Below are 23,422 nucleotides of genomic sequence, written 5' to 3' on the forward strand. Positions count from 1 at the left end.
AAGCCTGGTTCCTGGGAGATTGGCAGATGATAAGCACAGAAAAAGGAAGTAACACGAGAGCGAGTTCTTTCAATGAAAGAATGGCATTTCTTAGGACATAAACTGCAGTTCACCAACTTTCCACTCACAAATTATCATGAGAACATGATCTTTTATTGCTAGCATGTCCTCCTGCTGGAGGAGGAGAACATACTTATCCATGGTCTTTGGGAAAAGAACCAACTCTTCCACAATGTCAGCATTCTGAGGGCAGTATACAACCTCAACTAAAAGCATTTGCCAAAGGCCACTGCTGATAAATGCAAGTGAAATACAGATCATGCACAGAGTATCAAGAGGAAGTAAAAGGGGAGATAAAGGGTAGGTTAAAAAAACACCACTAAAAAAAAACAAACATTTCTGCAAAACAGGGTAAGACAAAACAATCTCTATTTGAAATCAGGCTGGTATTTTTACCAGCAGGTAAACAAGCACACTTCAGCTGTCATTGGCAAGTCCTTGGGTTTATCATTTGCTTGAAATGTCACTTTTCTGTGTAAAAGTACCTACTTGTCAGAGTTCTTAGCTTCTTTTGTCAAGACAGCCAAAAGATGGCAGAGAAAACAGACACACACACAGACTGAGTCCACTCCTCCCACAGTGGAACAAGAGACACGTGATAATTGCAGGTTCAGAGGTCCAAGATAAGTTATAACGATAACAAAGATCACACATCCAACAGCTCTTCTCTTGGTAAACTGGGGAAGCATTGCAGGACAGGAAGAGAGACACATCATCAGCTCCTAATGTCTTGCAAAGCCAAGCCCAACTGAGAAAATTATTTTTCCAGCAGTTCTTCCTGGTCTCCCCATCTCTCCCCACCTTTCACCTGTAGTCTCTCCCCTTCCATCACTGAGCAGGATGAAGGAACATGGTATTGTGGAAAGGATGCTCCCAACACTTGTCTTAAACCCTCACATACAATTGCTATATCTGTTAGGCACCATTCATGTAGAAGTATTTCCACCTGTAAACTCTGACACACTGAAGAGGTAGTTACACGGATAGTCCGTTACAGCATTTAGGAGTTTTATGCCAGGAAACTAAGTTAAAAAGCTTAATGGATAATGGAAGCACAGCTTCCTACAAACAGGAAGGAGCAGACCTCTTTCCCAGTAGGAAAGCCTGAAGCAATTTTCCTCTGCAGATATTCCACTAGCACTCTTCCTACTTGGTTGGCTAATGCCTTTTTAAACAGGCTGTTTCTCCTGCTGTTTATACACAATATTGAAGCTGGAACCAACTGACCCATGGAGAGTATTCATGTACTCATAAAACTAAAGCCTGGGATGATACATCAGAACAGGCCACATAAGAGCCGAAGTTCTCTTCTAATTGCTGTGTCATGCAGCCATAGGAGTTACCAACTCCTTCAGCAGCCCCCATACACACATATTAGTTTTTAATGCCTAAGCCCTAAACTCTACATGGCTGGGCAGCGCTAAATCTGTGCATATGTATTTGTGGTCCTCCGTCTCTGCTGAGACCTCACTCAATGGGCTGCTGTAATGTAAACCTTATTTACTATCTTTACTGGCTCATGTCTTAAAGCATCTTCAGCAAAGTAATAACTATTTGTGTGTGCTTTATAAGTGACATTCAGATCACAGGAATATTCACATCTCTGATTCTTTAAGTGTACTCACTGTGCTTATTTCTGGATGGTAGGCTTGTGACAGCAATCAGCAGCCTTCACATCAGGTGGTAACACAAGCCAGTGGCTATCCAGCAATAATTACAACAGAGCATAACAGAAGCCATAACATGGGTTTTCTTTAATTTGTGCAAATCATGCAAACAGACAAAAAAGGGATATAGCAAAGTCACAAAATAAATATTTAAAATTACAATATATTTTCCTAAGTCATTCTCCTTGACTTTCACTAGTTTATCCCTTTGTCACACAACTAGGCATCTGGGACATGTTGCCATTGCTGCTGTTCTGCTGCTGATCAGTCGGACCCTGGAAATCTTCCTACCTGGCAATGCCTTGTCTTGAGACATCGAGAGTAAGGTCAGTAACTGCCTCTTTCCCTCAGACATCCAACTCTTCATCTCCAACTTGCAATTCTCAAAACATTTTCTTGAACTTCTCCATGTCTCCTCATATATTAGGTGAATCTCTACAGCAACACAGTGCCTGCAGCTCACAGGAAAACAGCTAAAACAGCTCGCCCATGCAGGATGGGAAGACAGATATGTTTTATTAAAAGTTAAGAAATTAACAAGGAAGTCCTCAGGGTAACTCAAAGATTTCTTAAAATGGTGTTTTAATGAACCTAAGTAATTTTATTACCAATTCTTCTCACTCATCATTGCACAGAATTTCTCAAGTATATCATAAATGTTCCTGTTTTTTAATTGACAGCCTTATTTTTTTTTAAATATTATCTCTTCATGGCTTCCCTGCTGTGGCATATGCAAAATATCCTACAGGGACAGCAGGAAAGGATGTGGGATTTAATATTTTTTTAAAAAGCCCATTTTCAGTGTAGTTAAGTCTTGAAAAAAAAAAAAAAAAAAAAAAAGAGAGAGAGAAAATAAATACCATTTAATAAACATTTCCATTTCCCACAGATCCATTTTCTGTTACTATCTGGCAATATTTTTTCTGTTGCTCTTCCTTGAAAGACTCTTTGACTTTTTTTCTTTTCAGTCCTCCATCCCTGAAAGATACAGATAAGAAACAGCCTTGAGTTCACTTCAGAGGCAGAAAAATGTTATATTTATATGGCATAGTCACAGCAACTTCTACCCTAAATGCTTGCTTTTGCAATGCAACACTAAACGATCTGTACTGCTAAAACCTATCACACAATATATAAACAACAGCCTTCCTTTAATCCAGTGCTTAACAGTGAAAATATTTATTTTCACCAAATTATTCCTGCTGGCTGGATCCACCTGTCAGCTCTGTTTCTCTTTATATACTGTCTACTTATTCTAGTAGAGCTGTTAACAGAATAAGGTAATATTATCATATTATCTCAGTCTGAGTCAGTAAGGGTAATAGACTACAATCAAAGAAAAAAAAAATAAAAAATAAAAAGGATTCCAGGCTTAAGTTTTAGATTACAAAACACCTAGATATGTTTTTATTTCCACTTCAAAGGTGTTCAAAGTTTCCTCATACCAAGGAAGTATAGACATTCCTCCTCGAGCAGCGATGACTGCCTTGACTCTGTTGGCAAAGTGAACAGCATCTTCTTCTTCCTAAAAAAGACATCAATGATTTGCTGTGCAACTTTCTCACTTGAGTAGACACCTTTTGTCAGGGAGAAGACACTTTGGTTTATGCCACAAGACAAACGTGTGCTGCAGTAATATTAGCTGATTCTGAGGAATGCCACCTGGCAAGTTGGCACACTGAGTCTGCCATGTTCAGGGCCAAGAAGAACTAAGTGTGAGGCTCTGTGGTTTCCATGGCAATCCAAAGTAACACACAGAGCGAGGTTGCAGGTCTGGCCAGAGCAGGGGATGTATCTGCACCCAGAACCACAGCATCGGTCTAACCCCAAGAAGCTGCTAACACACTGACAAGATCACCTCAGAGGAAATGGGGTGCCTTCAACAGAGCTGGGGCCATGCGCATTCAGTGCCAGTGTATTATCATGGTTCTGCAAGGGTCTGTTTGCCTGAACTGCAGAAGACTCTGAAGACGCATTACAGTAGCCTCCCTGCCAAGGCTAGGGCAGGGCAAGGGGTGGGGTAGGCAGTACCAGAATGCGCACTGCTGCAGCAAAGGCCTTCGCTGTCAGCTTCAGGTTGGTGCCCAGAGCTGATATACCCCTGTTATATGGCTTGCTTTGCTGTTTCAGGTGTCCCACAGGATATCATTATAGAAAAAAAAAAAAAAAAAAAAAAAAAAGGAAACAGAAATAACTGTAAAGAAGAAGCAAGATAGAGAAAGGATGCAAAACTTTCTTTTAAAATTTTGCCAGCTTTGTAGTATTAGCTGTGCAAAGATAAGCTTTATTTATTTATTTATTTATTTTCAGCCAGCAGGTATGAATGATGACTGTACTTCAGTTGTCCAGCTACAATAATTCTGAGATATCTTTTGCAGAGATAAATGACTATGCTATAGGAAGCATACAGCCTTCACAGATATAAGCTTAATTTACTCCAAGAGCACACCATGAATCCTAGAGAAGGAAATGAAGATCTGTATTAGGATGGTTTTCATTGTCCTAATAGGCCACACACCCTGATTCCCAACCTTGGTTTAATTTTAGGACTACAGTGTCACTGCCTGGCCCTTTTGCATTAGATTGTCAGAAATGATTTGCTAACATAATGTGAAAAAAAATGCAGGTTTCCTCTCAGAAACCCATTATGACCATGACACACACAACAGCTTAAGTACCTCTTTGACCATTGGTGGCAGGTACCACACATTACAGACAATAGCCCAGCTGGTCATCACATTAAAAGTGTAGGTCATCATGGAATACTTTGTGCTGTTCCAGAACGCGTCTCCAAAGCGGGGGTCATACTGGAAGACAAGAAGAACAAGCATGTTCTGCCTTCTAACCGGTATGAAGAGATTTAAGGTGTATGCTCAGAAAGAATGTTAGGGGAAGAGGTAGAGTGACTGGGCTAAAGCTATTCTGAGAGCCTTGCAAGCATCAAGAGAATAGTGCCATTACTAGTATTGTGCCTTTATCCCTCAAAAGCCAGTAGGCCTAGGACAGAAGGCCAGATAGAAGTGAACAAACAGCACAGAATTTGCAAATGTGCTTTTCAGGTTGCTAAAGATGTTCAGCAAACTCTTTTCCATACTGCACTGGGCCGCAAGACATTTTGCATCATGAAAAGATTCAGTTGTCTCAGGACTTGCTTAAGTGCCTTATTCCCACAAAACAAACCCCCTTTTAAGGTTTGCACACAAACAGCCTCTCTGACTTGAGAGCCACCTGAAAAAAATCCTTCTGTGTTTGTGAAATTGCAAATACTTTACCTTGATTGCTACTGGATGGATGGTCCCTCCTACCTCAAAACTTCCCTTCTTAAACATCATAACTGATGTGTTGTTTACGCAGGTGCCTAGCCAGAATGGAAACATAGGAAAAGTTGAATCCACTCTAAGAGAAGGTATCAGCAAATGAATCCTACACTGCCTAAAGGAGACTTAAATTGCTAGAGAGAAAGCAAGCTTTCGTTCAGTACCATAATCCCAGAGCCCATTCTCTCATTATGCTACACAGAATGACAAATAGACTGCCGTAGAACTGTTGTAAAATATTTGAATCTGACCTCTCATATCTCACAAGCACACTAAAAATAAACACCTCAGTTATAAAGATTGGATATGACAAACTGCACTCAGTGTAAAGTCTAAACAGCAATAACAACTATGCAGTTGTTTCCTACCTTCTGGAAAAATCAAAATGGGTAATTTGGCCTTATCTTCAATGTGCTCTCTGATTCTGTGGAGAGAAAATAAAATTTTAGTGTATACTTCATTTTCATAGAAGACTCGTATTTGAATTTTGTTAAGAATCTAAACATTTGTCATCTTTCGATCACTTATCAGTAGTCCTGGCTATCGGGATAGGTCCCAGTCGACAGGTGGCGCTCAGCTACAAGACGGGCTGGAAGGTTCACCCAGGGAACTATAAACCTGTTAGTTTGACCTTAGTGCCACTGCCAGGGAAGCTCATGGAGCAGATTATCTTGAGCGTCATCATGTGGCACTTGCGGGGCAAGCAGGTGATCAGGCCCAGTCAACATGGGTTTATGAAAGGCAAGTCCTGCTTGACTAACCTGATCTCCTTCTATGACAAAGTGACGCGCTGAGTGGATGAGGGAAAGGCAGTGGATGTGGTCTACCTTGACTTCAGTAAGGCTTTTGACACCATTTCCCACATAATTACCCTGAAGAAACTGGCTGCTCATGGCTTAGACTGGTATACATTTTGTTGGGTTAAAATCTGGCTGGATAGCCAGGCCCAAAGAGTCGTGGTGAATGGAGATAAATCCAGCTGGAGGCCGGTCACTAGTGGAATCCCCCAGGACTCAGTACTAGGGCCAGTTCTCTTCAATATCTTTATCGATGATCTGGATAAGGGGATCAAGTGCACCCTCAGTAAGTTTGCAGACGACACCAAGTTAGGTGCGTGTGACGATCTGCTCGAGGGTAGGAAGGCTCTGCAGGAATATCTGGACAGGCTGGACTGATGAGCTGATGCCAACTTTACAAAGTTCAGCAAGGCCAAGTGCTGGGTCCTGCACCTGGGGCACAGCAACTCCAAGCAGCACTACAGGCTGGGAGATGAGTGGTTAGAAAGCTGCCTGGCAGAGAAGGACCTGGGAGTATTGGTTGATAGTTGGCAGAATATGAGCCAGCAGTGTGCTCAGGTAGCCAGGAAGGCCAACAGCATCCTGGCTTGCATAAGAAGCAGTGTGGCCAGCAGGACTAGAGAAGTGATTGTCCCTCTGTACTTGGCTCTGGTGAGACCGCGCCTCAAGGACTGCGTTCAGTTTTGGGCCCCTTGCTACAGGCAGGACACGGAGGTGCTTGAGCGAGTCCAGAGGAGGGCTACGAAGCTGGTGAAGTGTCTGGAGAACAAGTCTTTTGAGGAGAGGCTGAGGGAGTTGGGGTTGTTCAGCCTGGAGGAGTCTCAGGGGCAACCTTATTGCCTTATCGCTCTCTACAGGTACCTTAAAGGTAGCTGTAGCGAGGTGGGGATTGGTCTATTCTCCCACATGCCTGGAAATAGGACGAGGGGGAATGGGCTAAAGTTGCACCAGAGGAGGCTTAGGTTGGATGTTAGGAAAAACTTCATTACTGAAAGGGTTGATAGGCATTTGAATGGGCTGCCCAGGGAAGTGGTTGAGTCACCATCCCTGGAAGTCTTTAAAAGAAAGGTCCTTTAGATGTAGAACTTAGTGATATGGTTTAGTGGAGGTCTTATTAGTGTTAGGTCAAAGGTAATCTTGATCTAGGTAATCTTGGAGGTCTCTACCAACCTAGATGATTCTGTGATCTCTTACAGGCAAAGCTCTTATCCAATTAGTCTTTGCCAGTCAATGGTCTCAGCAAGGATGTATACTAATTTCAGGCCTTAATCTTAGTGGTTTTCTCTTGCTAAATACATATGTAGGTTTTCTATAAAACTGTACCCTCTACTTATATATCACCATGTTGACCAAATTAAAAGGAGGCTCAAGAATGGCTTCTTATGGCACGTTAAAATCTTAGACAGGTTCTAGCTATGAACACAGTCAAACCTTTTTTTCCCCCCCCCCCCCCCTTTTTTTTTTGGCTAAAGCACATGGAATATTTTAATGTTTAATTCTTTCCAGGTTCCTAGCATCAGATTTATAATATATAATATATAATATATAATGTTTCTCCACATCTAGAAAAGAGAAAGGCCACTGTTTTACTACATTGTCTACATCACTTAAGAACAACTGTTGTTAAACAAATAATTCACTAAGCAGATTAATGATGCACAAAATCTGCTTGTTTTCAAGATACCTAGGTGCCTTTCCTATGAATCAAGAGTATACATTTCCTGTCCACTCTATGTTAAAAAGCATAAACAAAACATCAGCTTCCAAAAAAATCAGAGATCAATCCAGTATAGGGGGACCATCTCCCTTTTTAAGGACTAACTGTCATAGTTACTTGCTTCGTGTTAGCTGCATTACACCCCATTTCATGAGAATATTGCGTGACTAAGAAGATTCTCTGTGAACACCTAAAAGGCTAACAACTGCTATACTGAGTCTTATCCTTCTCATGGCCTTCAAGTCCAATACACTGTCTCTGCCAGAAATCAGCACTGCAGGCCTTTAGAGCAGTACAGGCAACAAGCCCACATGAACACTTCTCCAGGATGCTCTTCCAGCTTCTAGGAGCTAGGTGGTACCTGGATCTTTTTTTCTTTGCTTAATTCCTTCTGTAAACTTCCACGTGTAAGACTGAAGAGGACTGAGGAAGTTGCTAATGGGCTGTCACTGGCTCCCTCAAATAGTCTGTTGAGCTCCACAAGCAAACAGGTAAGCCTAAAGTTAAAGTTTTGTATTATCAGCAACTAGCCCTTTATCCTGTACTCACAGCAGACAAAACCAGCCTTCTGATGCTCAGAGCTGATGAAAAAATGTATCAGGGCAAGGCATGTTCTGGAAAGATGTGCTGTCAGAACTGCAGTTTTGGTCCTGACATCCAGAATCATCACCCTTGAAACTGAATTAGCAGGGTCCTGCCTGGGGCAGGAAGACTGATTGTACCAATGTGAAAATGCCCAGAGGTTACAGGGAAAACAAACGGAAATTCAGAAGAGGAATGCTACACACTGCACTTTCACTGATGGAATAGTTTAAAACCTTACACAGACAACAACCTACAGCTGCCTGCCCCAAAGAAATGCAAGGTCAGAACACTCTCAGCTCATGATGGGGCCTCACAATTAATTACTAGATGTGACAGGACAATTAAGCATACACCTCACTACCTTACTTTTTTCTCACCAGATGACGATCTTTCATTTCTGAACGTTCAAACAAAACATGCTGAGTGGTTTGCATGCAAGATTTCTGAATAAGTCCCAGAAGCCCTCCATGTACCTGGCCAACCTGCAAGCCAAAAAATAAAATAGTCACTAGCAAAAACACACAGATATTTTGTTGAAAAAATCTAACTAAAGATGAACCAATTTCTGAGTTTGTTCACAAATGATACCAATTCTCTTGGCCAGAAGTGTGCACACACCTACCTGTGTCTATTACATCACAGTCCTAAATGGGAGATTTTGAATGCTATAAAATCCCACTCTCTTTGCCAGTAAGCTCATCCTCTTGTCCAACACTGCATCTACGAGCATCTCAACATTACCGGTATTTACAGGCTCTCTTTTTCATACCAAGGAATAGCATCCATCACTAGCCAGGATTAGAACATCTACTGGAGATGTGTGGTTAGCTACACAGATGCCTCCTTTCCGTGGTCTGTTTTCCCTGCAACGACAGGGAAAGTCATTACTTCATGTTTATTGTCCAGACTGCAAGCCCCATCAGGTAATCTATCCAAGGAATGTACATAACAAAAGAGACCCTTAGTGACAAAAAAAAGTCATGCACATACCTTACCTGTACAATTTTAGCAAGTGGAAGAACAAGATGATTTAAAATACTAATACTACTCTGAGGTGTGTTAAAACCTCTGGCTATACATTACAACAGCTAAGACATCTTTCCCCATACTTTTGAGAGTCCCTTCAAATCTTACTAGTTTTCATCGAAATCAGTTTCCTTATATCTGAGAATATGCAACATCACTGGAAAAGGCATTTTAGCTGCATACATGAACATTCACAGAGGAACGTATCGAAGACTTCCCGAACAATAAAGCTTTAAAGTCAAAAATACTAAAGGATGGCTTTGGTTCCTCTCTGAAACACCAACAAAAATATTTCAGAGGCCTCTGTTGCATAAATCTTGACAACTCAGCAAGCATGATATTAGAAAAAAAAAATTACTAAATTACCATCCATAAATTACTACAGATAAGAGTGTGAAGACTTAGTCACCAAACAAATCAGCTAGTAGAATGGCTGAACATTTTACAGTGATGTTTTTCTATGCAATTACATGTTAATAAGAAATAGAGAAAAACGTCTATTTCTACTATGAAAAATAGAGTACTAGTCCACCTTTGCATACCCTGCCAATACACAACAGAAAACACAGCAGAGCACACAAACTTCTTCACTGAAATCAAGACAGACAGAGCCTAGATGACCTACACAAGCTCTATGATGCAAGTAGCAGTGTAATAATGGAATAAAAATCTTTCTCTGACACTGGAGACATCCAGTACTGTACAAAATGCCTAACAAGAAAGAGCAGAGTTGAACCACTCACCTGTTGTGGAACTGAACAAGACCACTCAGACATCGGAGACCTAACGCAGCACACATCATCTGAACCTGGTTGCTCAGCCAGCACTTAACCCTAGAAGAAAGGAAGCTGTACGTACATTTCTGGTTCTGTGTAGTCACTCATAGAGCATTATAATGCAAACTTTCCAACTTACTCTCAATTGCCATTATTACAAAGATCATGCTAAGAGGATTTATTGCACTAGCTTCATCACGTAGGAGGAGCTTACTAGTTATCCGAAGAATTGTCAGTCCATTCTTGTACTCAGATCTATTCTAAAAGGACTAGATTCAGAGGAGAAGACATTATGAGATTATAGATGGGGTTTTGTTTTATAGATTTTCTCTGAAAGCTACTGCTATTGATTCATGTATTAACATTAAATATAAAAATCTTTAGCTATTGAATCCTGTTTAAGCTGCTTGCACTGACAGGACATAACTTTATCAGAGTCTCTATGCAGAATTGCTCATGGTAGATAATTAACTCGCCCTGTTCTGACTTGAGTATAGCATCCCTTTATTCACTGTTCCAAACGGACTCTCAGCAATACCTACCCGGGTTACATTACATGTATCCTTTCAGATGCCATTGCTGTACTTCTCACACAAAATGTTCCATGGCTTAACAGTAGACTAAAATCACCCCACAACTGTACATACTAATCTTCCAAATTCAAGTACACTTATGTTCCAATGCCCTAAAATTCAGCTCCTCAAAGAAATGCAAGAGAAATGGAAAGAGCCCTCAGCAAACACCTACCTGCCATTTGGAAACTGTCCTAGTACTGTAGTTGCAGATACCAGCAAGAGGATGCTGAAGAAAGCCAAGCAGATGCTTCAAAACAAAATAACTTTAATTAATTGATAAGAAGCAAAGTGGTAAGTGTAATCTCAACCAGAAAACCTTTTAACTCTGTGATTCCTTTATAGGATGCTTCTCTCCACCATACATAACAACAAATTAGCAGTAGAAAGCAGTGATTAGCAGTGAAAGCAGCCCATGAGATATGAGCACAGCTTTTCATTCAGCTAATCCTCCACTGAGTACAAAATCTTGTACTGTCCAGTGCCAATCTTCCAAAAAGAACTAAGCCTTGATCTCAAGGCATCTGATGGTAAAGAACCCACCACAGGAGTTCAGCATACAGTCTTCCTCTCTTATTCAGACAGGTAAAGCCTAATATTAGCAAATGAAACAGCTGTTATTTTACATAACAAAAAGATCTTCAGATCATTGCTATTAATTGGGGGGGGGGTTAAAAACAAATTCAATGAATAAAAACATTTGCATGCTAATAAAAAATACAGAACATAAGAAACATATCTTCAGCACTTTTTTTGTTTTCCTCTGGGAGGTTTTGATGGCATCCTGGAAAGAAAAGTCTTGCTACATTCTCATTTCTGCACTAGTCAATAGCACATAATGTTACAACATCCATAAAAAGTGGCATTTAAAAAAAAAAATCCCAGGAAATTACATCTGGCTCACCGAAAAGGCATCAGGAGACAGTACCGAATCAGGATCCCAATGATCCACACAACAGTCAGTTGCCAGCTGACACAGTGAAAGTTGGCATTGGTTCTGCTGAGGAGATTCCAGGACAGCAGCTCCTCTGAGGAGAAGCGCCGGGTGACTTCATCTTCTGCCACTGCCTCACATGCCTTCTTGGCAAAGTACATAACATCACCAAGGTGGAAGTATTCCCTGTGGTGGCCAGCCATCTCCTTTTCCATGGAGGTTTCCTCTCTCTGGATGATCCCTTTGTAGCAAGAAACAAAGAAAGAAAAACAACAAGGCAACTACACGAGGAAATGAGTCTTCCTTCCCCTTAGTAAAAAGAGTAAAATGACCGTGATTTTTAGACCTTCTTCTCCTACCACTCTAAGCATCATAATTGCATTGGTAGGCTTTGCTTATGTACTGGCATTTAATTCTAAAAGTTACTTCTCTAATCCTGTGCCATATCACACTAAACCACTAAGATGTTGAAGAAAGGAGACAAGTGTTCAGACTGAGCTGCAAATAAAAGCCTGAGCACAATATCTACTGCAATGGCATTTATCAAACAACTTAAGTACACACAGTTCAAAATGTCAACAGAGTACTGCCAAGATTACAGATCCCTCCTCTTGTATTGACCCAAAGCCAGGCAGTGTTAATATTGTTATTTTTCTTGCTGGTGGTGTATAGTTTTACTTTTTCCATACTATTTTCCCAGCTGTAACAAACATCTTCCTCTGGTATTTTTTTCTCAGAGAAATCTCCTCCCCAGCCCCTCTCATTTAAGAGTTGCCTCACTACCAAGAAACATGAAAGCATCTAGATTTTTTCCAGAGTTATACATAGAGTGATATGAAAGCACTGCAGAGGAAGAAGGAAAACAAATTCATGTTTCCTATCCGTAAAATTAACACCTCAAAGGACGGCCATGCAGCAAAGTCTGTGATGTTTGCTGAGGTCAGAGATCAGATTCCTACCTGTCTGGCTAAAATTACTAGAATTACATAGTTTCATGTCAGCTAATACTTGGTTGGTTTTGGCTTTTGATTTTAAAGGGGGAGCATTAAATATGCATTATTAAAAATTCATTTAAAGTGCCTTAATCAGCATACTAATAATGGATCAGAATCACAAAACTTCCTCCAGCTACTCTTCAGTCAAACCTTCCATGCACAGGAAATCATCAGTCCTGAAAGTCACTAGTTCAGAAACCAAACAGTCTATGTGACTAAAGAAGAAATAAAAGAAGAGAAGAGAGAATAAAATTACTGTTTCAAATTCTATCCCTGTGCCTAGAAAAGAGTGCAAACTGTGTCTGTGATCCATGGGATGGTGTAGCTGCTTTACGTGAGACTTGATCTTTTGCATGCTGGGAGGTACAAGAAGCAAGAGAAAAACCATAAAGAGCAACATCACTTGCAAAAAAATTTCACTCCTCCTAATCTTGTGCAGACTGAACTGATGGAGTCAGAAAGTACAAAATATACATGGGACAGCTTCCCAAAAGCTTATCAGTAATGCCTTTCTCTACTCACACTGGTCTCTTGAATGCCTTTTATTCAGAAGGCTCAATCATTCATAACTATCTTGCCTATAATGTACTTAAATCTCTTTTGTTGGTTTACAAAATCAGCAATTACTTGCTCATTGAACTCTATATCAACTTTTTTTTTTTCCTTTTTTTTTTCTTTTTTTTTTTTTTTTCCTTAATGCCGGATGCAATTTATATACCTGTTCACATTTTCCTGGGTAAGATAGTAAAGCATCTGCCCTTATACAAGATGAATAGTGCTGTGTCACCTTCATTCTTACCATTGGAGATTAAATTTTCAAGTGCCAGCGCCTTCTGCATTTTTACTCCTTTCTCAATCTGCAGCGTGGCCCACTGTTCCCAAAACAAGAAAAGTAGATGTTGATGGTTTTCATTTTGTCATTTCCAGGTAGTCTGTAATGTCTCTATGTGAGTTGTCTAAGCCTCATTTATTGAAGCTAGGTCTCATGTATTTCAAAATTCAGCCCGAAGGCTGTCTTGAACACCTCCTATTTCATTTGTTACACTGATTACCTGTAGCCATTGTCATGAAAGATCATTTGGTTCAAACTCATTTTCAAGAGACTGGCAATTTTATTTTTTCTTCAACCAAATTACTGAGCTATCTACGAGACTCTGTGAAGTCCGTGAGTCCCAAACTCTCTCTTCCCTAGTCAGCTTCAGGTAACACAGCAATGCACAATAATATCACTGACATTAGAGACATTCTGGAATAAAAGACCTCGAAAAGGATTTTAAAGAATAAAAGACATTATCTTAGCCTGAGGGCATCTGTGCCATTTGTGTTAACAGAAGGCAGCAGATGGATCATTTCTTATCCACAGCACTTCTAAAGTACTGGTTCTGTTAATCAGCTTTTACCCTTCTCTCTCTTTACCTTTTTGAGAAAAAACAAATTTCTCTTCCCTGTGCAGACTGGCACTAAACTCAATTAGCAAGATCAAATATACCAATATGCCTACGTCTTAAAGCTTTACATTGGCACACAATGTTTTCATAATACAAATAGTAGCTCTCATCAGTACTAGATCCTCCTCTATTTAAGTCAATATATTTGACCAAACAAAGAACTAAAGGTTTCTTGTGTGTAGGCTGTGATCATTTTTAAGGCATCAATGATCCACTCAGTGTATGCCTTGTATGAATTCTTCCATCTACAACAGATAAGAGTCCAGTCTTCTACTTTGCGGTAGGCTCTTGCTGAACAGTTTATTTCCCATCTTACTGGCATGCACAACCATTTACATCACCACACAGCTTGATCATGAAGTTTTCATCACCTGGCACACTACTAACTTGCACGTGCCATTAACTTCAACTAGCTTCTTGCTACCCTCAAGTTTTGCATGGTCCCTACCTGTAGCTATCAAAGTTAAACTAAATAAATAAAAAAAAAGGGGGGGGGGGGATAGTTTATGATGGTGTAAACCATCATAAATAAAATAAAATAAAATACAGACATTTGGCTTATCTATATTGGAACATTTTATTAAAACACAGCATAAATTTAAAACACAGCATCTGTTCCAGAAAGCAGAAAACAACTTTATCCCTGGGAAATCTGAACTGGTACATCAACTGTCTCAACCTGTCACAATGCATGGTGAGTCACTCAGGAGTGGGGACCTGGGGGGTATCAAAAAAACCTGCAGCCCACACACTGAGACATGAAAGAAGATTTGAAAGAAGATAGTGCACAGCAACAAGAAAGTTGTGAAAAAAAGTGAAGATAGACATGTGGCAAACTTAAGCCATTCATTAAATTCAAACCAGTACTGTTTAATATCTTTATTAGTGACATAGACAGTGAGATTGAGTGCACCCTCAGCAAGTTTGCAGATGACACCAAGCTGAGTGGTGCAGTTGATACACCAGAAGGAAGGGATGCCATCCAAATGGACCTGGACAAGCAAGAAAAGTAGGCCCACATGAACCTAATGAGGTTCAACAAGTCCAAGTACAAGCTTCTGCACTTGGGTTAGGGCAATCCCAGAGATGAGTACAGACTGAACTCATGGAGAGCGGTCCTGCAGAGAAGGACTTGGGGAGTTCTGGTGGACAAAAAGCTCGACATGAGGCAGCACTACGCACTTGCAGCCCAGAAGGCCAACTACATCCTGGGCTGCATCAAGAGAGGAGTGGGCAGCAGGGGATGGAGGTGATTGTCCCCTTCTGCTCTGCCCTTGTGAGGCCTCACCTGGAGTACTGCATCTAGGTCAGGGAGCCCCAGCACTGGAAGTATGTGGGCCTGATAGAGTGGGTCCAGAGGAGGGCCACAAAGATGATTAAGGGGCTGGAGCACCTCTCCCATGAAGAAAGGCTGAGAGAGCTGGGGATGGTCAGCCTGAAGAAGAGAAGGCTTCGGAGAGACCTAATTGCAGCTTTTCAATACTTAAAGGAGGCTTACAAAAAAGATGAAGAACAACTTTTTGCTCAGGCAAAAATGACAGGAAAACGGAGAATGGTTTTAAACTAAAAAAGGGGAGATTTAGATTAGAGGTTATGAGGAAATCATTCACTGTAAAGGTGTGAGGCACTGGCACAGGCTGCCCAGAGAAGCTGTGGATATCCCATCCCTGGAGGTGTTCAAGGCCAGGGTGGACGTGGCCCTGGGCAACCTGCTCTAGTGGGTGGCACATCCTTGCCCATGACAGGGGGTTGGAACTGGGTGTTCTTTAAGGTCCTTTCCAACCCAAGCCATTCTGTGATATGATTCTATGATACTTTGTTGCTGGTCCTCACCCCCTCCCTGATATCCTGAAGGATAGCTCTAGGGCATGAGAGACAAAATAAAAGTAACAGTTACCTAAGCTTTGCAAACAAAGCCCCTTGCCTCATTTTCTTCTCTCCTTTCTTTTGTCTTTTGTCACCCTCACCTTGCCCACAATGCTCCTACATGAACAGGCACCTGTCAGTTGATAAGCATATCCAAAAATCATCTTGCTCATACTGTCTTAAGGGATTCTGAATACCTCAGGGTGCCTGCTTTTTGATTCACAAATAGAAGAGGGGTGATAACCACTGACCAAAGTGACTCACAAAAACATATTAACAAAGTCGAATGAACAAGATAAGTAAAAACTGAACAAAAATTGAAAACATTGACTAGAAAAGTAAAAAATCTTACTACTATTACCTAGTACCTTACAGCAGAGACAGATAGCGGGATAAAAGTGGCTCTCTGAAATTAAGCAGGCAACTTATGCCACACAGGGAGAGGACAAGGCAGACAAGGAAAAGCTTTCCAGTAGAGGAATGCTCGGAAAACAGCTTGCTGAGATAACGTACAACAGGTCTACAAAATCTGGATTGGTGCAGAGCTGGCGCTTAAGACCTAGTAACATATTTTTCCTCTACTACAAGAATGGGGGAGTATCATATGAAAGCACAGGGTAGGGGATATGAGCAGCAACAATGTCGTAGATTTCCAGAACATATTGCCAGAGATCTACTGAAAAGGGTTCAAGGAGCAGTAAGGGTTCAAGTTACAGTAAGACACGGATGAAAACCATCATGGGACATAAAACACAGTTAGTTACCTCTACTAACTCATGAATCAGAACAAGAGACTGAAGCAATGAGCAGTGGGGAGAGTGATCCTGGCAATATATCTGTACACTCACCCAGCTTAGGCTTTTCATCAAGCACAGGAGCTGTCTCCTGCCAAAGCCAGGCTATCAGTCTAGATCAAACTTTGGACTGATCCAGCAGTGTAGTTCTCATCTTATTCTGCATTTTGTGACATCTGTATGCTTCACTTGTTTTTGAATATGAAATAAAGCTTTTTGATTGCCCTTGCTTTGTACAGTATTGAGACAGAACTGTCTGGCTGGTCTTTGTTGCAAAACAGTAATGAAAGGCTGTTTTAAATACCTTACAAAACCGATGGTGTTGCAACTAACACAGACTTTAAGAGCTGAATGGAGCAACTTCATTCCTAAGTTTGCTGACTGAAAGATAACCCAGGAAGCAGGCTTTCTTTCCTCCCACTTCTCAGCTGATGAGGACCCAAGGAGCCCAAACATCCTTGCAGGTGATCCCAGCTGGAATTCTGAAGACTTGACTCAACTCCAACAGACCGGGGGAGGCTCTCTGCCATTACCTTCTGAACAAAATGGGCATGAATAATACTACGTTATATAAATTACTCTCTTCATAGTATATAACATTGTAAGCTACACAATATGGAATGATAATTTTTAAAGTTTTCATTTCTTCTTCTTTTTTTTTTTTTTTTTCTTTTTCTTTTCCTCCTCTTTTTCTTTTTAAATACAGCTTGGTGTGTTGTTCCGTACTCACTTTTTCTGTATTGTGTAATAATTAATTTCTGCCTCTTTTTCTTTCCATTCCACATGTTTTACTACCTCTTATCCTGTGTCCTCTCAAAAGCTTTTTCTAATCACTCAATCCACTGGATCTTTCAGTTTTCTTCTTAGCTTTGTTCACATGGGTGACAAAGGCACAGTGTTTAACTTGAGGCGATTACTCCACATAAAGTATTCTGATGTAATTCCCAAGAGACAGTCAGTGAGTTTTCAGTGCCAGATGAAATCACCAGCTGTGATCAAGCACTTAAGATCTTTTCATCTTGCCTCCCAGTCTAGCCTCCTTTCCCTGTACATGTGTTCGTGTTTCAGCCGAAAACAAGAACCCAGGTGATCAGGTGATTTGTGTGCTACATGGCAGGCCTGATGAGGATGTGTAGACAGGGACTCTCCACGTTCAGGTGTGGAAAAGGACTCACAACTCTCCTGGCTGCCCTTCAAAAGGCCGATGAAATAGGTTGAGAAAAGGCCCAGGCATTTGTCTGGAATAAAAGCAAAGCTATAATTTCTTTGTTATGTGATGAAGTGGCTCGCTTGGGATAACCATGAATTTGAAAGCACAGCAGGGAGGTTCTTCTACTAGCCTAAGGGTTGGCAATATCTGCTCATGCTCCAGTTGGAGTTTACACTGTGTTAGCAGCCTCAAAGCGTGGGTGAGCCCAATACACAAGTAATACTCTGCATAGCAGCTCAAAGAAGTATCCACCATATGAGCCGGCTGACGCCTTTCCTACAAATGACTGCTTCACAAAGAACTGCAATTCTCCTGTTTCACACAGAACCTCAGGTCTCAAAAACACTCCAGAGGATCCTAGGGAAATGGAACTACAGCTGTCTAACATGCTATTGCACTCTCCACACGAATGAGATCTCAGTGTGTTTATTTCATTCTAGCAAATAGATTTTTTGCAGCTGCAGCAGTAAAGAACCTGAACATCCTCAGCATAGCTTTGCTGCAATCATCATTATAGACAAATAAATATAAAGTTTGGAAAATACATGTTATTTAACAAAGAAAAGCTTACGTGCCAATAGTAGAGAATGACCATCTTGGAAAGGATAACACTAACCACTTCAAATCCATTTTTAACATTTTCAGAAATATTTTAAAGACAAATGAATGGTAATAGCAGCAATTATGCGCTACCAGTTAAACAACCGAAATATTACTGTTTTGGAGTTCTTTTTCTATTATACTATCAGTATGCTCGATAAAACAGAAAAAAAAAATCAGGTCTTGTTTTGGAAAAAGGTTTGTTTTGTTTCAAAGAAACAAATATCTAGATTCTTCGCTGGAGAAGAAGCAAAGGGTAAAAATTCAAGTCTCTCTAGCCAGAATACAGAACAGAGATACAAAATACATAGATTCCAGCATGCTCTTTTGTTTCAGTCATTGTTTTCATTTCTGAAGCACTTCAGTGAAGTTGGAAAAGGAAGAAGAGGTGCCTCATCATATGCTAGTATCACTCATAGCTTACAAACAGATCTGCAAACTTGAGCTCCCAGAAAATTCACTGAGGGCTACAGATATCCTCTCTTTGAAAATGCAGTTTTGGAAGAAGTATTACTTGATATTCAAATCCTTGGTTTCCTTATCTGCTCTTCTACTTTTCTCAAACTGACAAAACGTGGAGGAAAACAAATCATGTTTTCCTTCTGTCTCCCAGCTTGTGTACTTATTTATAATATCTGTACGAAGCAAATACAGTGTCCTCAGACAAGAAGTTTTCCATTCGTTTCACTACGCTACATAACAGACTGAATCAAATGCATGACAGTGGAGAATCCAGTCACAGTGTCCAAGTTTGGATTCCTTGGTAAACTACCAACCAGCGGTTAGGTACTTCCTAGAGCCCTGGTATTCCTGGGATACAGTCAGTACTGTGCTGATACATTCCTAGGTGCCTGGGCTGAGGACTTTTGGAGTGGCTATTCAGCAAAGCATCATACTTCACCACTGGGGCTAGCAACAATTCCTGAGGATAGTTTTTGTGCATCACTCTGAGTAAGATCTCAGGCACGCAGATAATGTCACAGCTAGACACAGGTTGGCATTTCACAAGGCTATCAGTGAAGCTTCTCGTGTCTTGAGCAGTGGGTGTGTACAAGCCTGCTTTAAATCTGACTGCATCCCAAGCACCAGTTTCAGCAGTGCTCTGGAAGGAGCACCAGGACTTCCAGAAGAGACCCAGCACCTACACGCACAGGCTTGAACCCAGCACATCCCAGAGCAGCGTGAGCTGCAGCACGAGCAGAGGGGACACAACCTTCCCTCTGCTCTCTCCCCTACTTCCCACCAAGATACATCTCAGCTACTCTGGTTGCATGAGAAGCTCTTTACACAATTCCTCAGCAAAAACAGCTGAAATGAATCAGAATATAAAAACACAGGAAATTTCCCTTCTTTGCCTTCAGGACAGCAGGGAAATAACTTTCAAGAGAAGAGCAAAACCAAAAAATGCCTACAAGGAACCAGCCTGAACCGCAGCACACTGAGTTGTGCTCTGCCTGTTATTAGCTGTTGCAGAGTTGGGAACTATATATAAGAGGATGTATCTGACTGCAGAAAGATTAATTACTTTTTTTTTTTTTAACCCTCTCTTTGATAAATCAATCCTCAACGTTGTTTAAGCAAGACTATCATGCTTGCAACCTGTTAGAAAAACTACAGATCTACAGATGATGACAAAAACATTTAATGCTCTTTCCAAAGAGAAGTGCCATGATGCGGCAAATTTCCTTTGTAATTGGTAAAAGCATGGGGTAGGGGAAAAAAAACAACACAAATTATTTCAGTATCTGCCAAGTGCAGCAGCAGAGCTGTCCAATGAGCTCCTCAGGTTTGTGCCTGATGAATTCAATTCTACATACAAGTGACATAAGCCTTTTATTCAGGGTACTAATAAGAGTTTAAATTAGAATAGCAATGGCTGATAAAAAAATAAATAAAAATAAAAAAATAAAATAGATATAACACATGAAAGCCAGCCATTTCCCATTGATCTCAACATCTGAAACAAGCATCAACGCCTAAATTTCACAGTCATGTCTGCTATGCTAAGTTCAAACAGCTGAAGCCAGCTCCTGCCATAGAGCTCTTAATCAGTACTAAAAAAGAGACAAAGCAATTTTAATGAGACAGAAAAAAAAAAAAAAAAAGGCAAGATGTATGTAATATTAGTCATATCACATTGCCATGGACACAATCTGCTGCACAAATGCTCCAGCAGTCTAATAGCAATAATTTTTCTGCCATATGTAGAAGTATACTTACAAAAAGCAGTTTTCTGTCAGATAAGACAAAGGTTATATATTGAAAAGCTGAAATGCTTCAGTGTTTAAAAAGATAAATAGACAGCACTTACTTTTGGCCACTGATGGGCATAAAAAGTCAGACTTGAAAAATGACATGCAATCCTGGCTTATTAACATGCCCCAAAAACCTTCACTGTTATCAGAAGAATTGGGATCTTAGCCATGACCTGCTCATCTCTAAAAATTTGCACTTTGAGAAGGTGGCATGTGTTCCTCAAGTCTTGTACAGCAGAACTCATGGCTGCTCCATCACACAAATTTATAAATGGAAGAAAAACAAGCACAGTCTGTATTCTTACCTAGAAGAATACTCTTTCATGGTATGTAACTGTAACAACTAATACAAAACCATTAAGCTTATATCTACAATGCATTTTTGTGTTACTTAAAACCTCTCGTAAACTAACGTGTCATTTTATTTATATGTTATTTTCCTGAAGTATAGCATGAAGTATTCTAACCAGACTGAATTAGAAGCAATATATCATGGAATATTTAACATAAGAAAACCTCAAAGTGGTTCTGGACTATAACCCAGCATTTAACTAGATATCATTAAAGACAACATTCATGTAACTTCAGAACAGGAAAAAAATAGAAAAACAAACAAAAAACAACAACAAAAAAAACACATATGCAAACATCTCAAAGTAAATGGAAACCTCCTTGATGACTTTTATGGCATCTATATCAAATAAACATATTTTTAAATTATTATTATTAAATATGTCCTGTAGTAAAGATGTAACTTTTTAACACAATTCTCAACTTACCTCTAACGTTTTTATTAAAATTTTCACATAGATGTGAGAAATCCCCAATGACACTCTAAACATGGAAGGCAACAGAATTAGCACCACAAACAAAATCATCCAGACTAACAAAATTTTGCCCTCTGTGAGGCCATAGCCCTGTCTGTTTTCTTCCATGCTTTCTCCTTCAAAATGCCAACTTGCTGGCTTTCTGAGAATATTTGTTCATCTGCAGCGGAGAATCCAGAGAACTTTGACAGTCAGAGGCAAATAAAAATTACACATTCTAAAAGCCAAAGCTATCCCTAGGAGAGAGCTGCTGCCCTCTGAGCCTGCCACAAGAGATGCTCTCAATGATAGCATAATTTTTAGCTTTTATACCGCCCTAACTCCACCCACTGCCACATAATTGATAAGCATTTACTCACTAGATATAATATAGGGTAGAAGAAAGATAAAACAGACAAGTAATAATATATGTCAGGTAAGAAGGTGCTGCCAATATGGGAACTTGACAATGTGTCAACTAGTTTCTACAAGATGTCCTGCCAATAAATTACAGAACAAATCCAAGTAGGCATGATTTTCAAGCCTTGTAAAATGTTCTATTCTACAAATTATTTAATGTACATGGAATATTTCCACAAATGAAGTTTGATCAAATTATTAGCTTCTTTGGGCAGACTTTCTTCTTCACAATGAAATGACTGTCTTGTTTCACTATCTCACCACAAAAACCAAACTGAAGCTTTATTAGGTTTGTCAACTACTTTTTTTTTTTTTTTTTTTTTTTTTTAATACCTCTGAGATGTAAATGTAAATTGCAGCAAGCAGGAATCAACAGTAGAAGGGAACAAAACCTGTTCCCTCCGTTGCTCTACAAGAAATTAGCCAAATTATATTACAGGGTTACAAAACGTACTGTGGTGAAGTAACAAGTCACTTATCTTTGCATCTATCCAAACGCACAATTTAAGTATGTTAGATAAGCAGGTTTCTCCTTCTATCCTATGAGATGCCAATAATTTAATTCAGTGTTTTGAAAAAGACCCAGTTCAGCCTCTTATACTGACCCCTCTCCTCTCCTTTTACATGCATCAGAGAAGAAACCAAAGTTAATAGCTGTATCCCTAGAACCTAAGGGGACCCCATCAGCTGCTCATTTACAACCTGATTGCAGAATAAACCAACAAAATTGTGGAACAAACACTCTGGGCATGACTTCCAAAGCAAGCTGGTCTACACAAGACCATTCCTTCACACGCAGTTACATTTGCACGTTTGTCTGGAGCAGGAGCTGTCTCTTCGAAATGCCCTCATCCACAGGTACCACTGTCTGGTTTGTGTGGTGAAGCAGCCTCGCTGCATGCAAGCGTGGTTCTTCAGGAATGAAAGCAGACCCAAAGACACACTCTAGAAAATGAGCCCAATATGCTCCAGTCATTAACAGAAGCACAAGAGTCGGAGTGCACTGCACTAACAGTTAGTGCACTAACTCCTCCTGCTCACATCCTGCACTCAGGGACACACAAGCATGCTCCTCACATTTTACAAGCTCACGATACCGTGACATCCTTCTTGTACCATATCATGGGGTGAAGTACCTTTTGTATCTTCAGATTTGCTGCTGAATGTCAGTCTTTTGGTCTTCATAATTCCACTGCACCTTCTTCCGAAATCTAACTTTCCTTTTGCCTGTTAATTTTCTACCTGCCTTTGCTAACCTATTTCTGAGCCTTTGTGTCTTCCATAAGACATTGCTATTTGATTTTTTAATGTTATCTGCCTTCCCATGGCTTTCTCTCAATGTTTCTCTCAACCCCCTTACTCTGCTGTCAGACTGGTGCTGCCACATGAACCATTACCCACTGTTCCTCAACCCTCTCACCAAAAGGTATAGGCTCTTCTGGGCTTCTTGAAGAACAATATTTCTTTGTTAAAAATAAGAAGCTTTGGTCACTTGTTCCTCTTTAGCTACCATTCCTTACATTCTCATTTCTGGCCTCTTCCTACAGCAACTTGTCCTGCTAACACGCGTTCCCTAG

At 40.3% G+C, this 23,422-nt stretch overlaps 1 protein-coding gene across 4 annotated transcripts; it reads right to left on the minus strand.

Moving 5' to 3' along the window:
• Positions 1 to 2,534: 2,534 nt before the first annotated feature.
• LOC118166519 (glycerol-3-phosphate acyltransferase 3-like) lies at positions 2,535 to 23,422 on the minus strand. 4 transcript variants are annotated; one of them, XM_035325482.1, is made up of 13 exons: positions 21,578 to 21,705; positions 21,399 to 21,453; positions 13,246 to 13,318; positions 11,422 to 11,692; positions 10,693 to 10,767; positions 9,913 to 10,002; positions 8,913 to 9,006; positions 8,510 to 8,625; positions 5,413 to 5,468; positions 5,000 to 5,085; positions 4,406 to 4,534; positions 3,173 to 3,252; positions 2,535 to 2,705 (listed from the first exon to the last, which is right to left on the minus strand). In XM_035325482.1, the coding sequence occupies exons 1-13, from the start codon at positions 21,604 to 21,606 to the stop codon at positions 2,591 to 2,593; spliced, it is 1,269 nt and encodes a 422-aa protein (XP_035181373.1). In that variant the 5' UTR covers positions 21,607 to 21,705; the 3' UTR covers positions 2,535 to 2,590. The 4 variants fall into 4 exon arrangements, with proteins under 4 accessions (XP_035181373.1, XP_035181372.1, XP_035181374.1 ...); XM_035325481.1 differs by having other exon boundaries at positions 21,399 to 21,699; XM_035325483.1 differs by lacking the exons at positions 13,246 to 13,318; positions 21,399 to 21,453; positions 21,578 to 21,705 and adding an exon at positions 22,982 to 23,422.

Source organism: Oxyura jamaicensis, chromosome 4 (assembly GCF_011077185.1).
Source record: "Oxyura jamaicensis isolate SHBP4307 breed ruddy duck chromosome 4, BPBGC_Ojam_1.0, whole genome shotgun sequence".
NCBI classification, from domain to species: domain Eukaryota; kingdom Metazoa; phylum Chordata; class Aves; order Anseriformes; family Anatidae; genus Oxyura; species Oxyura jamaicensis.

Bases quoted from the DNA above. Each gene is read 5' to 3' on its own strand.
- LOC118166519 (XM_035325481.1), bottom strand. From the start codon at position 21,554: ATGGAAGAAAACAGACAGGGCTATGGCCTCACAGAGGGCAAAATTTTG. The intron at 5,469-8,509 runs GTAAGGTAGTGA...TTCTCTCCACAG, and splicing joins CGTCATCTGGTGAGAAAAAA to AATCAGAGAGCACATTGAAG. The intron at 5,086-5,412 runs GTAGGAAACAAC...CATTCTGGCTAG, and splicing joins CATTTTGATTTTTCCAGAAG to GCACCTGCGTAAACAACACA.